Source organism: Aplysia californica, unplaced genomic scaffold (genome assembly GCF_000002075.1).
Source record: "Aplysia californica isolate F4 #8 unplaced genomic scaffold, AplCal3.0 scaffold00677, whole genome shotgun sequence".
NCBI classification, from domain to species: Eukaryota; Metazoa; Mollusca; class Gastropoda; order Aplysiida; family Aplysiidae; genus Aplysia; species Aplysia californica.
In genome coordinates, this window is record NW_004797947.1 from 177,958 (window position 1) to 194,911 (window position 16,954).

General features: G+C 41.0%; 1 protein-coding gene across 1 annotated transcript; it reads right to left on the reverse strand.

The window, feature by feature from the left end:
* Positions 1-2,066: 2,066 nt before the first annotated feature.
* Positions 2,067-13,442, reverse strand: LOC101846031. Its single transcript, XM_005108307.3, has 3 exons — positions 13,310-13,442; positions 6,086-6,831; positions 2,067-2,761 (listed from the first exon to the last, which is right to left on the reverse strand). Exons 2-3 carry the CDS (start codon positions 6,827-6,829, stop codon positions 2,618-2,620), a joined length of 888 nt encoding a protein of 295 aa, XP_005108364.1. The 5' UTR covers positions 6,830-6,831; positions 13,310-13,442; the 3' UTR covers positions 2,067-2,617.
* Between the last annotated feature and the right edge of the window lie 3,512 nt (positions 13,443-16,954).

Sequence of the window (16,954 nt, forward strand, 5' to 3'; positions counted from 1 at the left end):
GCTAACTCGCCCGCTGTGTTTTCCCCCACCCCACCCCACCCTGAGGTGCATTCTGTCTACTTGCGCACGTCACACATTCGCTCCATCCATCAAATTGCTGTGACCTCTCCCTCCCCGCATCGGTGAAGTGAGAGGCATGGTGTAGGCCTTGATAATCTAAACTAGGCTTACGCTGGCCTATCACACGATGCGTTCTGCTTGTCTGCGCATGCCACAACCTCCCTACTCAGTCGCTCCTGCCTTCATTGTTGACGCACATGGGCTCTCCCATTCTTTGTTTCGCAAGATCACAAACAAGTTTTCAACTGGCGAGGTTTTGCACTATGTATAATTGGCCTATGCACTGTGCACAGCAGCAGCAATATTCCGCTACATGTATAACCGACTCGCATGTTTGCCTGATAGGGCTATAGCAGTATTTTATTTACAAAGGTAAAGAGGAGAAAAAAACGGGGTTTTAGAATAGTGTCTTAATACCAGATTTCTCGTTTTTTCCGGACTCGTTATAAGTGGACTCCACTGTATACATGAAGAAGCAAGACAAAAAAAACCCCAGGAAAAAAGAAGTAGGACACCCTCCAACCACCCATGGGGAAATATGCATCATGATCAAAGAAAGAAATTCACATATATTTGATGGCATACACACATTCCAGTTTAATACTGAATCTGAATCATAAACCACATCAATCTCATGTATGGCATGGTATGGCAAAATTAATGTGTTCAACATATCTTTATAATCCCACTTAACTGATAACAAAAAATTAAAGAGATTGGGGAATAGCAAATTGTATGAGCTCTCCGTGATTTCGAGTTTTCCCGTTCTGTTTTATCTGTGCCTGACTGACCTATTCATAATCATATATTTGATGCATTTTTATTTACCAAGTAACATATATATCAGAATGTAACAGTTCTAATAGAGAGCTTATCATGCTTTTAAATGTGCACCCACTGTTAGACTAAGCCATTTAAAATCAGATGAGCCTGACAGCATATATCTCGAAAATCTCTTTGTACATTGGTGCATATCTAAATCTTACTAGAGTTGACACAAAGGAACTCAGGACGACAGCACAGGTCCAGTAGGGCTCAAACTCAAAGAGGTGAAGTATAAATAATACTCAACAAATATTATAAATTGTCAAGGGCTTCCTAACTCACCTCGAGAACTAGAATACGTACTTGATATCTAACAGCACAAAGACAAATATTGCCCTTAGCCCAAAGTAACACCAGGAGTACACAATGTAGGCCCAGTGTTTAGAGAAAAAACTTCATATTACAATTTATGAAGCTCTAATAACAACAATTTGTCTGTTTGTCCAGTGAAGAGAATCACATAAAGACAATAATGGTTACAGTGGAAACCTGATATAACAGGGATGGTGGGAGTAGAGAAAATGTCCTGTTATATCCGATCCCTGACTGTTAAATCAGAAATGCAAGGAAGTTAAGCATTTGTGGAATAATCCAGCTGTACTTATTCATGGGTAGTTTCCCTTGCCACAAGTACCCACGAACAGGGGTTTTGGCGCCTCCTTAAACCACATCAGAAGAGCTTGGTCCACAGCATCTGCATCGGGTAGTCTCATCTTCTTTCGATCCAGAGCAAACTTTCCATTGGAATATGCTGCCACTATCTTCTCTCTATCCTTGATAATGATGAGAATCGACCCTTGTGGAATGTCGAACTGACGATACATCTCTGCAAGTGGAGCTTGCTTTTTGTCAACAGCCTGGACTATTTCATATTTTTTCTCAATTGAAAGGCATTTTCTCTTGCGCTTGACATCGTTGGTGACGCATTACGCGAGTGTGTTGCTAGGTTTCGGGCAAGATCGAGGTCTGCAGCACACCACAGCCCTCTCTCGCTTCACACGCCGCGTGTGCTTGCATTGGTATGGCTTGCGTGGGCTTCCTCCACCACTGCGTTACTCTCTCTCTCTTACTTTTCACACATTGTTAACGAGCCTTTGTCCCTGCTATAACTGATTGGGCTCCGATGAGGCCCTGTTATTGCCGATAACTTTTAATAGATAGAAAGAGAAGGAAATAACGGGGATTTTAAAAATCTCTGTTATTACCGGATCCCTGTTATTACCGGGCCTGTTATATATATGGTTTCCACTGTATTTAGTGTATAGAGAAAGAGTTGGAGTAAGCTGAGCACAGCACTACGACAAAAGAGTTGGCCAACAGTTTGTCAGTGAACAGTAGACAATGAAAATTAGACAAGTCTACCACACCAACATGACACAATTATTTAGTTATGCTTATCTTATTTTCGTTCTCCACAACTCACTGACAATGGCAACTAAGACAGACAGAAACAACAAAGGGCATGAAAGAAAAAAAGTAGGACTGACCGGTGGCACCCTTGTGCTCCAACCAACTACCTGCTAACAATGACAATCTCTTAAAGTTTGAAAAAGAGCCCTTTGATGTTAAAACTTTGATTCAAACTGTAGAGAAAGCAGTCCAAAACATAACCATTCATTTGAAAAAATGTTCAATATAAGGCTGCAGCAACTATGGAATCAAGCCAGCAGATTTTCAACCTGTCATTAACAGCATCGTATACATGCATCATCGTCAGGATAGGGACTGAAGTTCATCCTTTGGTGTCCTCTTTCTTCACTGATGTAAGGGTAAATCGAGAAGCGCTGTCATTGCTGAAGTCTTGATGAACATTGCCAACTTCTTTTAGATCAGCAGACAGCTTTTTGCTGAAGTCTGATGCTGCGCTTTTGAAATCCTGAAATAGAATTATGGTACGACAGAGTTACACATATTGTATATACAGCTCTTTATATAATGATCAAACATAATACATGTACGCATAAAAGTAAAAGGTACACAGCAAAATATTCAGGAAGTGGCATGAACCAATCATTTCACAAAAAGTAAAACAAATAAATAGCAGAGGAGCCTGCATTTAGTTTGAGTAAACAGAAGCACATCAACAGAAAAACGTTCATGAGGAGGGAAAAAAAACAACAAACAAAAACGACAGAAGAAAAAAAGACATACCAGTGACATCCTCCAACTACCCACAGAAATCTCTTTACAATAGTCCTCCTTGCAATTTTTTTTAATCTTAAAAAAACTGGAATTTTGAGGTTGTTAATCTTTTAAAGATTTTTATAACCATTATATCAAAAGAAATACCAGAACTTCTAAAAAGGAATCAGACTGAGTAAAAATAAGCCCACAGTTTATCATCATAGTTTATGTGACACATCACACCTTCGCTACACTGTTTTTGCGGTTGATTGGACAGCACATTTTTGTAAAGAGCATTGACAAGTTTCAGACACTATTTCAAGATAAAATTATATCTTAAGCATCTGTTAGTTCAAGACACAAGTTTAAAAAATCAACTCATGCCATGTATCATCGATAGCAATCAGATGCATGAAGAAAGACACTTGTTTGCATTTCCATAAACGAAAAAAAAACCCAAACCAAACCCAACCCAGACTCGATTCCAGGCTGACAGTTCCACATTTCCCATTATTTTAAATGCACGTCTGGAGGGAAGATAACTTAAGGGACGGGCCAGTGAGACAAGAAATGAGTTACTGATTGTTCAACTGGTTGTCAAATCATACGAACATGGTATGTATGCATTTCATATCCCCATCGACACAATATAAAACCAGCTTCCTAAATTATCTAAAATTAATTGTGTCCATAGGGACCTTGACCTACACTTTTTATGATGACTTCCAATCTCCATATCATTGAATGTCAATGTCACAGTCAACCCAAGTGGCATGAGATATCATTATATGATACTATATCCCAGAATAAAGACAAAGATAATACATAAAATGCATCTTCCCTAGGGGAACTTGAACTCATGTCTAGCATTCCTGGCAAAGCCAAACCATTGCACCACAGATACTCATGTAAGGCAACGTTGATAGTTGCTGATTAACATTTGAAGCAAGAAAAGCAAGGCATGGGCTCAGTAGATATATATAAAAACCATATATTATGATATATTATACAGTGGAATCCACTTATAACGAGTCCTGAAACAGCGAGAAATCTGTTATTAAGACACTATTCTAAAACCCCGTTTTTCCCCCTTCTTTATCTTTGTAAATAAAATATCCTATAGCGCAATCGGACAATCACGGGAGTCGGTTATACTGGAAGATAGCTGCTGCTGTGCACAGCGCACAGGCCATTTATTAATGTAAAACCTCGCCAGTTGAGAAACTTGTTGGTGATCTAGCGAAACAAAGAATGGGAGAGCCCACGAGTGCCAACAATGAAGGCCTGATTGAATGAGTGGGGAGAGTGTGGCATGCACAGACAAGCAGAACGCATCATGTGATAGGCCAGCCTAATCTAGATTATCTAGGTCTACCACGCCTCTCACTTCACCGATGCGGGGATGGAGAGGTCATAGTGCTGTACTGTGATGGACGGAGTGAATGTTCGACGTGGGCGGGGTGTGGTATGTTTCCTTTGTGCGCAAGCAGACGGAACGCACCACAGGGTGTGGTGGGGTGGGGGACAACACAGCGGGCGAGATAGCCTAGAGAACTGTCTTTCTGATCGCCAATGCCGAGCTGTCAATATCGCTAGCGTTTGAGAAAGAAACCTGATTCGACTTTTGATCAAGTAAGACTTAAAGGTCATGTTGAACCAAACCATCATCAGGGGAGATTACAAAAAGAAATAAACCGAAAACCAGACTCATAGATTAGGCCTACTTTACTATTTGCCTTGAATTTATTACTGGGTCCCTTATAATGAGAATCTTGCTATAACGGACATTTGACACCAGTCCCCTCCCTCTCATTATAACAGGATTCCACTGTATACAGTTGAACCAAACGGCCACCTGTATAAGACAACCACCTGTAGAAATAACCATTTCCCAACTTACCTGGTGTGTTTTTCTTATAAATAATGGCACTGATTAAGAAAATCAAGATACTGTACAATGTGGTCACAGCCACTTTATTCTCTTATCAACCAACAGCCACACAAATCTCTCATCACCCGACATGTTGCAGTAAATTATATATCAGCGCATGACGTTGTGGACAAGCCGCCATAATCTGTTTACCGGTCAATATTGTCGGCCTCTTATGAACTGATTGCTGACCAACATGATGCGGAGGCAAGGTTATTGGGCCCTCCCACTGTTTATCCAAGTTGACCAGTCAGTCAGTTAAAAAATGTTCAGCTGTTAAGAAGGGAGCATGCAAACTGCCATAATCCATGAGCCCCTCCCATAATAGAATGAGCCTCTGACCATACATGAATCATAACTGAGATGAGTGGTTGCTCTATTTACCAAGTCTGTAATAATGGACATCAACATGAACTTGTGATAGAAGTGTCGCTCATTCGTCAAGTAGTGGCAGCTCATTAGTTAGTTTTATAATGGCACTTTGTCTTCCTCGTCTGACACATTTAGTTTTGTTTTACCCTTGCACACTGCCTTCCTCATCTGATACACTGAGTAGAATTTAAAAATCAGAGCAGCTGAGAGACTCTATGTCTCTTTAGGCTCTGCAAAAACAAAAATGTTTCACATGTTCAGTTAAATCCTTACTCTTATCATCCCACAAAAGGTTGCTATTAAAAAAAGTATATGAAAAATGAGTGTCTTTATGGAGTAGGTCTGCTTTAGCTATAATTTAACCTCCAAGTAGACAGTCTATGGAGATACTTATAAAGTATAACACAGATAGCTCGAAATTGTCGGGACAGGCCTCTGTAGTTCGAGGGATCCGTAGTTCGAGGGATATCTTACAAAGATAAAGAAAAGAAAAACCCCCAAAAAAACCCAGGACCACAGGCACAGTTCGAAGGATGCATGATTTCAAGTCTTCAGTGTTCGACCTATCCGTGTTATACAGTATAAAAAAGTGTCCCCACTCCAAACCGGATCCCATGTTCTTCCGCATGTAACTGCCAAACAACTTACTGCTACCCCATGGTCGCCTGTTTCCAGTTGAGTTTGTGACAGAATTCACATCTACAAGTCAACAATGTGAATGTAGAGTAATCATGTACTTACATCTATACATTACTAAAGCAACAATGTCCTTACCTTTGAAGGGTTTGAGGAGCTTTCCGATTTGAAAAAGATGACAACTTGCTTTCCCTTTGTCAAGAGCGCGTGGATTTTATTCAGTTTTACAGACAAGTCGTGGTCTTTTATAGAGCTTTTGAACGTGAACTCTTTCGCAGCCTGTTTTTCGGGTTTTTTCCTTTTCCCTATTGGAGTGGACGAAACGTTCTTGGCTTCACCAGTGGAAGACTTTTTCTTCAGCTTGCTATTAGCTTCAAGTCTAAAACAGTGCACGCCATCTGGGTTTTTATTTATATAGGTCAGTTTCACATTTTGTTTAGCCGCTAAAGCTTGTGCAGCAGCCACTGTAGATACAGAGTTCACCAACAGGTCGTTTCCATCAAACAGCAAACACCGGTCTGACTCTGAGACGGCGCTCGTGTCTGTCAGGCTACTTTGTTTTGTACTTGACTCTCTGAAAAAGCTAGAGACAGGAACTCCAAAGGATTTGGGACCTGTAATGGCACAAAATTTCACCCCGGTGGAATGAAAAGAATTCAACAGATTGTCCCTTGTCCATTTAACTTGTAGCCAAGTGCAGGCATTTCTTAGATGAAAAGACCTCTGAAAACTGAAGGTCATATGATTAGGAAGGGAAGACGAAATTTTGACACATCCAGCAGATTTTGAGGTAAATGATGAAAAACTCCTGATGGAATGCCTGATGAACAGTACCGGTATCGTAGAATGTCTGGCCAGGGCCTTGGTAAACTGACATGCCATATCTGAAGAAAAGAACAAAATAAAAAAAAGAATTTCACATTTGTGGGACAGCATCATTTGTAAAGAAGAAATTACATGTAGACTCTAATGAATCAGTTGTTAAGATTGCTTTCAACAGTCAAACTAGAATCCCAACAAAGATGGTCACTTGACAGGGAAATTATGTCACAAAAAAAAGATACTATTCCGAACATTGGTCAGAGGAAAGGAATTACAAAGTAAATGGTTGACTTGTAGCGACAGCATACACACAGGCTTACACACACACACACACACACAGATACACACGTACACATATCTATACACACACAATGACATCCAGCCAACCACAAGGTTGGTATTGCTGGGGAGTGAGTCATTGCTCACTGTTGTAAGTGTGTTATCTTTCTTCATTTAATTCAGCAATACACTTTTGTCTAACAAGCTAGAAGGTTGTGGTTGTGTAATTTCTTCCCCTCTACAGACCATGGATAATGAGAAGTTCAACAGTTGTCAAAACTGGGTCGCCAACCTTGTTTTTGCTGTCATTTAAAAAGATACACATCTGTTGTGAGGTGACTGAGACAAAAATTACTCTTTTCATCTACAAAGCAATTGAATGCAAGTTGTGTTATATTGTAAAGCATAAACAGCAAGGAAAATAATAATAATAAATAAATAGCATTTGTATAGCGTATATCCCCGCTCAACAGCAGGCTCTATGCACTTTACACTATATTATTACCCCAGCAGGCCATAGAACCCTCCGAAAAATTCTCAGCTTCTCGGCAAGCATACAGTGCAAGCAGCTGATTAAGCGCTCAAACACTAACAAACTGACAAGATCTTTCGCTGTCTATAGCCGGGTACCCATTCCCACCTGGGTGAAGTGAGGAAAATTCATGTAAAGTGCCTTTCCCAAGGACACAACGTCGGGCCTCTGACGGGATTCGAACCCACGACCGTACGGTTGGGAGTCCGAGAGCCTAACCACTAGGCCACCGACGCCACAATTTTTTACTTCCTAGGCAACATTCACAACTATAAATTCTTGTACAAGTGTCATATTGTCTCAGCTAACACTAAGCTATGAACTATGTAATGACAATATCATGAAACATGAGATTTTGGAAAACATTATGTCTCATTGTGTCCTATTTATCCCTCTTGTGCTGCAGTCTCTTTCAACCGTTTTGCCTTTCTCACTCTGGATCAGGGTATAGGCCACAAATAAACACTTCCCATCTTTCCGTATCCTTGGGTTACCTCTTGAACCTGTTTCATACATGGTGCAAACATTTCATGATGCAATCCAAAGAGACTTTTTCAATGGAGGTTTCGGATGGGCAGTCCTTTTGGCTATATCCACTGTCCTTCATTGGTCCTGCTGGTGCAGAAGGTCTTTTATCTCCCAAGAACGAAAAATTAGATGTTTTTGCTTGTTTCTCTTACTTTTAATTTTTACAGGGTCGGGTAGTTGGCCCTCCGCCAATTGGCTCTTTTCGCGAGACCAGACCGTCGCATTTTTAGTCACCTCTTATGACACAGTATCACAGCAAGTGTAATTTTGTGTTGCCCCATAGAAAAACTATCGGGCATCCCATTGCAGAGTTGAGTCTCTAACTTCCAGCAATAATATTATTACAACCCTGAGACTCAGATGACTTTGTTTCCATTGCCAGTACTTGGATCAAGAAGGAGGTGGGGTCACCTGGTTTTCTAGAGGTAAAATTACAGAGGAAAGTTTGGTGACTTCCCACACAGGCTAGACCAAGGGGACACACAAGCAGGGGAGTAAACTGATGCAACTAATTTTTGGTGCTGAGTAATACAAAAATGGTTAAAACTCCCTTTCCACACAAGGCAGTTCCGAGTAACAGTCAAATATAACTCCCCATTTTGAACCGCTTGAGAAAGTGCACTACATTCAAGGTCACCATGGGGAGGAGGGGGGGTTGCAGCTGTGTCTTGTAGGAACAGCGAAACAGCCTGCTGTGATTGTCATGACGCTCAAAAATATGGCAGGTTTTGGTAATATACTATATCCAGGTTTGCAATGGGTCACATACAGTTTCTGGGACACTTAAATAGACATGAAAGGCCTTGAACATCTAGCTCTAACTGGCAAAACTGAAGGAAAACAAGCCAGGAGCAGACCCAGAGCAACCTACTTGAAGAGCCTAAACAGTAGTAAACAGATGGGTGATGGGGAAAGATCAGGGTAATGTACTTTAGCTTTTTTAACAGCATCTGAGCAAAGGAATCAGGAATGGAAAACCATGATTGCCGAAGACTGAGACGCATTTGTATCTGCGACATTCCACACCCCCACCTCCGGTGCCCCATCCCTCCCCAACCCTGACACACGCTACAGTAGACACATGCGCGTGCCAACAGCGTGTGTGTTGGTACGGAAGAAGGCCGCTGATTGGTCGCATGCAATCGGCTAAGCGAATAATAATGGTTCACGGTCGATGCAGGTGCAATGGATGGTTTCTGGGGATAGATTAAGTTCGTTGTGGGAGAAAAATGAGCGTAGTAGCCACGTCTGCGGTGGGGGGGGGGGCTGTTCACCCTGTAAGCGACTTCGTTGAATACGAGCTTGCTGATTTAACTCTTTGTCTCCGGCAAGCTGCTCCCAGCGGTTCGAAGTTGGAACCACCGAGCCAGTGAGCTGCTGACAGCGGCTCGGGCACATTCTTTTACGACGACTTCGACATTAAATTACTTTCCGGCAATTGCCCAAATAAGGTCTCTTATACCAGAAGTTAATTCATTACACGAAGAACTATCAAAATAGGTCAGCTAGTTTTGATTTAATGACCCATTTAATGACGTTTTTGTCATTTTTAGATTTAGCACCAAGAAAGGGCTCTGGCATAGAGGGTTTACCGCCCTTGGAGATAAAGAGTTAAGTGTACGTTGACTCCGGGTTATTTTTATTGATTTTAAAGAAGAAAAAAAAACGGGGAATCCATCTCCTTTCGTTGAGTCTGAGCTCATTGAATTCGAGTTTCACTGTATATATTAGGAAACCAGACCCGGTCAAAACAACAGTTCAGTTAGGGGTTACTATTTTACAATGTTATTTCAGAGTCCGAGTAGAGTTAATTGTTCATTGAAGTTTTGGGTTTTCAAATCTTCGGTATTCTTTTACTTTCCAATCCATCCCACACACTTAGCATTGTCCATTAATATGCTGAACAACACGGACATCGACTTCATTTACGTCGCAAATTAATAGTTTTTGAAATATTTGACTGTTTATAATCGAACAATATCACATTTTCCGTGTTTTGGACCAATATGGGGGTGGAGGGGTGTTAAGGGGGTATGCCTTGTTTTTAACCAATAATTTGATGATTTGCAGTTAGGTTTAAAATTTTCTTGACAATTCTTGATTTGCGACAGTTTTAATGGTTCTAGGTGTCATATGCAGAAAAAAAAATACAGTGGAAACCATAACAGGGATTTTTAAAATCCACATTTTTTCCAACTCTTTGTCTCTATTAAAAGTTATCGGCAATAACAGGGCCTCATTGGAGCTCAATCGGTTATAGCAGGGACAAAGGCTTGTTAACAATGTGTAAAAAGTAAGAGAGAGATAGAGAGAGAGAGAGAGAGAGAGAGAGAGAGAGAGAGAGAGAGAGAGAGAGAGAGAGAGAGAGAGACAGACAGACAGACAGACAGACAACAGAAAGACAGAGAGAGAGAGAGAGAGAGAGACAGACAGACAACAGAAAGACAGAGAAAGAGAGAGTAACGTAGTGATGGAGCAAGCCCACACAAGCCACGCCACTGAAAGCACACGCAACAGGTGAAGCAAGAGAGGGCTGTGGCGTGCTGCAGACTTAGATCTAGAATCTAGCCCTAAGCCTAGCTACACTCACGCTTGATGTGTCATGTATCTCTGTTCGTGGGTTCTTCCGGCAAGGGAAACTACCCATGAAAAAATACAGCAGAATTAGTCCACAAAAGCTTACTTCCCTTGCATTTCTGATTTAACAGGGATCTGATATAATAGGACTTTTGCACTGGTCCCACCATACCAGTTAATCAGGTTTCCACTGTACTGCAATTTGACCCCCAAAGCAGTGCATCTGTGTGCGAGAGTGAAAGTAAAAATTTACCTTTAAATCTCCTCTAATTTCTAAATCTTCCGGAATAGACCTTGCAGAACATGAATGATTCTTCGAGAGCTGAGCTATAATTAGTAGTGAGTAGTGGCCCATAGTATGAAGTTGTCATAATAATTAAAAAGTAAATATTCTGTGCAACACCTCTAGGCAAATATGCCATAGGCTGACAAAACACCTTTTTTATCACAACAGTTTCGAGAAAAAGTGGCTTTTAGTCAGCGTAACCATTTTAAAATAGATCTAGCATTCTTCTAAAATTTGAAATCTAATTTTCAGCCTTTTATTCAAAAACTCGTCAGTTTCCTTCTGATTTTTTAAAACAAAAGTAGGGTTTACTGATCAGGCTTTCGATTAGCAAAAAAACCCCGAAGTGACTATTCAGACTCGAGTCTGATTAAACAAAAATTTGCGTATAGATCTATTTGGACTCTGAATCGAGTCCAGCATGAAGTCCATTAATCCGACTTCTGACCCTTGTTCCTAAATCCAGCATTTATGAAAAAATTGTGAGATTATTATAATATGATAACAATCGAGACGTGAGCTTTAATATCCAGTCACGAGATCTAGATATAGATGACTATCTAAACTGGCCCTCCTGAGTCCAGAAAAAACGAAAAGTCTGTTATAAAGGCACTATTCTAAATCCCTGTTTTTTTCTCCTCTTTACCTTTGTAAACAAAATACTGCTATAGCGCTATCAGAAACACTTGCGAGTCGGTTATAGCAATGAGTCTACATAACAAGAGGGGCCACTTCTCTCTTTGAGCCAATTAAAAAAGTGTCCTCAAAATTCGGTGGCGCCCTCTTCGCAAAAGCGCACCTTTTGCGAACAGAGTTATCCTACTTGAGTTTTAAAAAATCAAAGTGAAACTAACAAGTTTTTGAATGAATTTCAGAAGAACGCTTTTTTAAAATGGTTACGCTAACAAAAAACCTCTTCCGGGGGAAAGGGTGATTGTTTTCTTCGTTTAATTTGACTTTAGAACGAAAGGCGAGAGGTCATTAAAATATAAATAATCTAAAACTCCGCACTGAACGAACCCGAATTACTGATGAACAGCAGTCGATCTGCGCACGCAAGGAGGTGCTATTCCTATTCTTCTTCTGGAAAAACGAAAGAGAGCTTCAAAACAGACTGCAGCGCCATCTGAAGCAAAGAGCATACTTCCTGCGGACACTTTTTTGGCTGAGTGGCCCATCTTGTTATTTACTATCTTTGGTTATAGCGAAATATTGCTGCTGCTGTGCACACATGGCATAGGCCAATTATATAATGCTAGACCTCGCCAGTTGAGAAACTTGTTGCTGATCTTGCAAAACAAAGAATAGGAGAGCCCATGTGCGTCAACAATGAAGACCGGAGCAACTGAGTAGAGAGGGTGTGGCATGCGCAGACAAGCAGAACGCATCGCGTGATAGGCCAGTTTAGATTATCAAGACCTGCCATGCCTCTCACTTCTCCGATGCGGTGATGGAGAGGTCACAGCAATGTGATGGATGGAGCGAATGTGTGACGTGCACAAGCAGACAGAATGCACCACACGTCACACGGTGGTGGAGGGGGGGCACAGCGGGCGAGTTAGCCCAGAGCCCTTTCTTTCTGATCGCCAACGCTGAGCTGTCAGTCCACATCGCTAGATCTAGCGCTAGAGAACCAAACCTGATTCGATTTTTGATCAAGTAAGACCTAGAGGTCATGTTGAAACAAAATCATCATCAGGGGAGATAGCAAAAGGAAAAACAGAACACCAAACTCATAGATTAGGCCTAATTTACAGTTTCCCTTGAATTTATTACTGGATCCCGTATAGCGAGAATCCTGCTATAACGGACATTTTGCTTCGGTCCCCTCCCTCTCGTTATAACAGGATTCCACTGTAGTAGGAACAGAACAACCAAGTGTCTATACCTTGGCTACGCTGTCCTACCATTGCAAAACTACTTTGCCAATTTGGTACACAAGTAGATGTAATAATAAGCGACAATAATCAATTTTATAATCATACTTCATTACTAAGCTTACTCAGACTCAATGACAATGACATGATTAGCCTATCTACAGTCTAGAATCTAGATCTAATCTAGATCTAGATATATCTAGATCTAGATCTAGATAATCTAGATCTAGATAATCTAGATCTAGATCTAGATCTAGATTTCTAGATCTAGATCTAGATCTAGATCTAGATTTTCCAGATGATATGAACAAACAACAACCAGTTAGAACTCAGATCTCACAAAAATCTTGCTCTCGATACAAATAATAATTGCCTAGATTTATAGATTCTAAATTTTCTCTAGATCTAGTGGTCTATATTCTAGACTCTATCAATCCTCAATTCGGTGCTTGATCACTCACTTCAATTAGGCCAGAAGTTGAAGACAATGTCAACAGAGGCTCTGACAACCGCCAACAACAACAACACTGACTATGTGACCGGTCACTTGTCACCTTCCCAGTCACCGACACCACTTTCACTTTTGGTATTGTTTCGTGATGCGTAGTCTGTCTTGACATAGATTTATATTTTTTTAATAACCCTCTTGGCAAGTTGAGGAAGCAGTGCCAGGCCAGGAACATTTCCATTTACATACTTAAATTTATTGTACACAACACTCCGAGCTTCGGTTTATACCAAAGATAGTACAAGACTTGTACTATCTTTGTTTATACACACCACAGAATTCTACACTTAAGTGTAGAATTCTGTGATACACACACACGCACACACTCACGACAGCAACTTTAAAAGTTTATTGAAGTCGAGTTTTCTACATTATATTGCAGCTACAGAGGTTGTTGCAAATGATAGCCGTCGGTCCTCGACATAAAGTTGATAAAGGTTACAATTACAACAGGCCTATAGACTATTTATTGAATAGTGCGTTTGTGTGTACGTGTGTGTGTGTGTGTGTGTGTGTGTATGTGTGTGTGTGTGTGTGTGTGTGTTTTAGTAAGTGTTTTACGGCACTTGCAGCACAATTAAGTCATATAGTGCTGAAGATTAGAGGTGTTACATGAGAGTAACAAACACAAAAAGAAGGAGGGGAGATAAAGACGATAGATGTTTAATACAGTAGGAATAAGAAGCAAACCACACCAGAGCACTCGACCAACCACCCACTATGAATGTGTGTGTGTGTGTGTGTGTGCGTGTGTGTGTGTGTGTGTGTGTGTGTGTCCGTGTGTGCACGCACACACGCGTCTTTTATAACAACAATTTAGAGCGACCTTAGGTTTTAAGGAGAGAGTGGTGGGAGTTGTGTTTTGTGGTCGGGGATGGTAATCAAGTTTGGAATAGTAAAAATTAAATTCAAATCTTTATTTATTTATCAATGGTTTGGACATACTACAATCGTCTGAGCCATTTGCTTCGGTTAATTTTAAAAAGTTTAAGAGAAGCACGTCGACATTATACTGTTACAAAATTTAATACTAATACCTATATAATCATATACCGATATCTAGCGCAGGAAAAGAGCAAGAGGGGACTTCTTCTTCTTCTTCTTCCTTGTTTTCGATAACAGCAGCTATAGACAGTCAGTCCGATGTTGTGCACAAACTGTGCAGTCTGCTTCAAATCTTAGTTTTAGTAGAGGTTTTTACGGTGCTCGCAACAGCATAGAGCGCCAGAAGATTAGAGGTGTTGCAAGAGAGTAACAAACACGAAAAAGAAGAAGGAGAGATAGGGATGATAGATGCTTCATAGGAAAGAAGAAACAAACCACACCAGAGCACCCGCCAACCATCCACCGTTTCAAATCTGAGAGACTGCCACAGAGCTTTCTCTCAAGAGGAGTCACATTCTGCCACGTCATCTGTGTGTACGCAGGGTGGCGTAGCGCGTGCAGTGCTGAAAGATATGGTTGGCATCCTCTTGGTCGTGTCCACATTCACAGATCGTGGACTCTCCCACTTTTAATTTAGGGTGCATGTGGTGTTTGAGTCTGTTGAGGCCACAATTGAGTCGAAAGATTGTGACCTGGTCTGCTCTTTAGTATGTTCAAGAGGGAACAACAGAGGGAACGTAAGGATTGATCGAAGTAGGAGCATCCAGTGATCTTCCATTTCCATGAACTGCCTCACACTCATCGGCACATCGTGTACAGACAGAAGACGTGTGTAATTTAATCCTTTCTTTCCATGCTCATTGTGAGATACTATAACAATGTGCTTTCCAGTCTGTTGCGGCTTCACCTTCAAGACCACAGGGCGTGGGGATTGTGCGATGGGGGTTGAGTCTGTGTATGATTACTAGGTTTGCTCGCCACCAAGAAAACAAAAGTGACAACGATGGCTTGCGTGTGAGTCAAAGGGTAAAAGAGAGCGAAATATAAACTCAAACAGACGGAGAGCGAGCGAGCGAGCGAGCGAGAGAGAGAGAGAGAGAGAGAGAGAGAGAGAGAGAGAGAGAGAGAGAGAGAGAGAGAGAGAGAGAGAGAGAGAGAGAGAGAGAGAGAGACAGAGGAGAGAGACAGAGACAGACAGACATATATATATATATATATATATATATATATATAAGCCAGAGACTCGTTTCACAGACACAGAACAAACTCTGCCTTCCGTATGTTTACTTATACCAGACCTACAAGGGCAGCCCAAAACACATAATATGCCATCTTGGAAATAATTTAAAGCCCATGTTTAAAAACAATTTTCACTCATTCGCCAAAGAGCTTTGTTAGGTGTTAAAATTAAAACAAGATATTGTATCACTATCAGCATGTGGTGGACTATATAATAAATATAGCAGGCCTACACAGTTTTACAGTATAACACGTATAGCTCGAACTTGTCGGGACCGGCCTCGGTAGTTCGAGGGATCCGTACGAGGGGTACATGAAGAGTGTTATGGCATCGGCTGTGTCAGAGAATCAAGGGAAGCAACAGATTTTTCTTTCTTTTCGACCATTGTCCTAGATCAGATAGGTTAGATCTACGATCTATGCCCATTGACTTGAATTAGAAATTGACAGATTGAGAATGAGAAACACGATGAGCAACGCTTTCGAGTTCGATCGCTAATAAGCCTACCGGTACCAAGACAGTTTGATTGCGCGGGTCATTGTGAGCGGTTTTTAGTCTGCACCAGTCGATCGGTGCCTTTTCAAAATGTTCAAAATATTTAACAATTGGCAAGATAAGCATTAATGTATATATACCGCAACAGTGATCAACAACGCGATGACAAAACAATGCAACTCTACTCCGCCTCTCCCACCAAGCGTGCAGTCCTTTGCAAAGAGGGGTGGGGCAGCCGATCGTGAGATGCACAACCTGATATAGGCTCATTTGATTTCAGAGTAATAAAGTTTTTATCAAATATCTCCATTTGCTTCGATGCTGTACGTCCCACTACGCCCTGGTTGGCTGACCAGGCAAAGCCAAAGCAGCCTACCTTTTAATATAAATATTTTATCATATAAACTGGGTCTATGGGGCATGAAACATTTTCCAGTAAAAAGAAAACCCCCAAAATTAATACATGTAGTTGAAAGCAATGATGAGGAATAAAAAGGCTTAGGAATCCCTCATTCCGTGACACAGCAAGTCGTGCAGTAGGGACAGTTTCAATAAGAAAGACTCGTATATTGCTGGCATTTACATGAGGCTGCTACTAGAAAACAATATAGGTTTTGTGGTGAATTTGACTCCTGGCAAAACTGTGTCCAATAAAGTATATGTTATATATATTAAAATCATATATATACGTATGTATACTTCACTCCACTCAAACTGTCATCTGAGATGTAGCGGTTAAGGTGTTTCGCTGAGACATGCATAAAACTATTAAAACCCAAAGTCAATTCCTGAGAGAGGAGAATTTTTATCAAGCATCTCGATCTTTCTGCAGGGATCTTGTATTCCTCTCAGCCTCACTTGGACCTAACAGGCAAGGTCGGAAACCCGCCTTCGAAACGATCAAGATTGTGTCTGTGGGGGCGTAAAAACACCCTGCACTGATTGAAAAAACTCCACTCAAGGGTGAAAGAAGTTCTT

Excerpts from the sequence above, each read along its gene's own strand:
- LOC101846031 (XM_005108307.3), bottom strand. The coding sequence starts at position 6,829 with ATGGCATGTCAGTTTACCAAGGCCCTGGCCAGACATTCTACGATACCG. Across the intron at positions 2,762-6,085 it reads GCTCCTCAAACCCTTCAAAG|GATTTCAAAAGCGCAGCATC; the intron begins GTAAGGACATTG and ends ATTCTATTTCAG.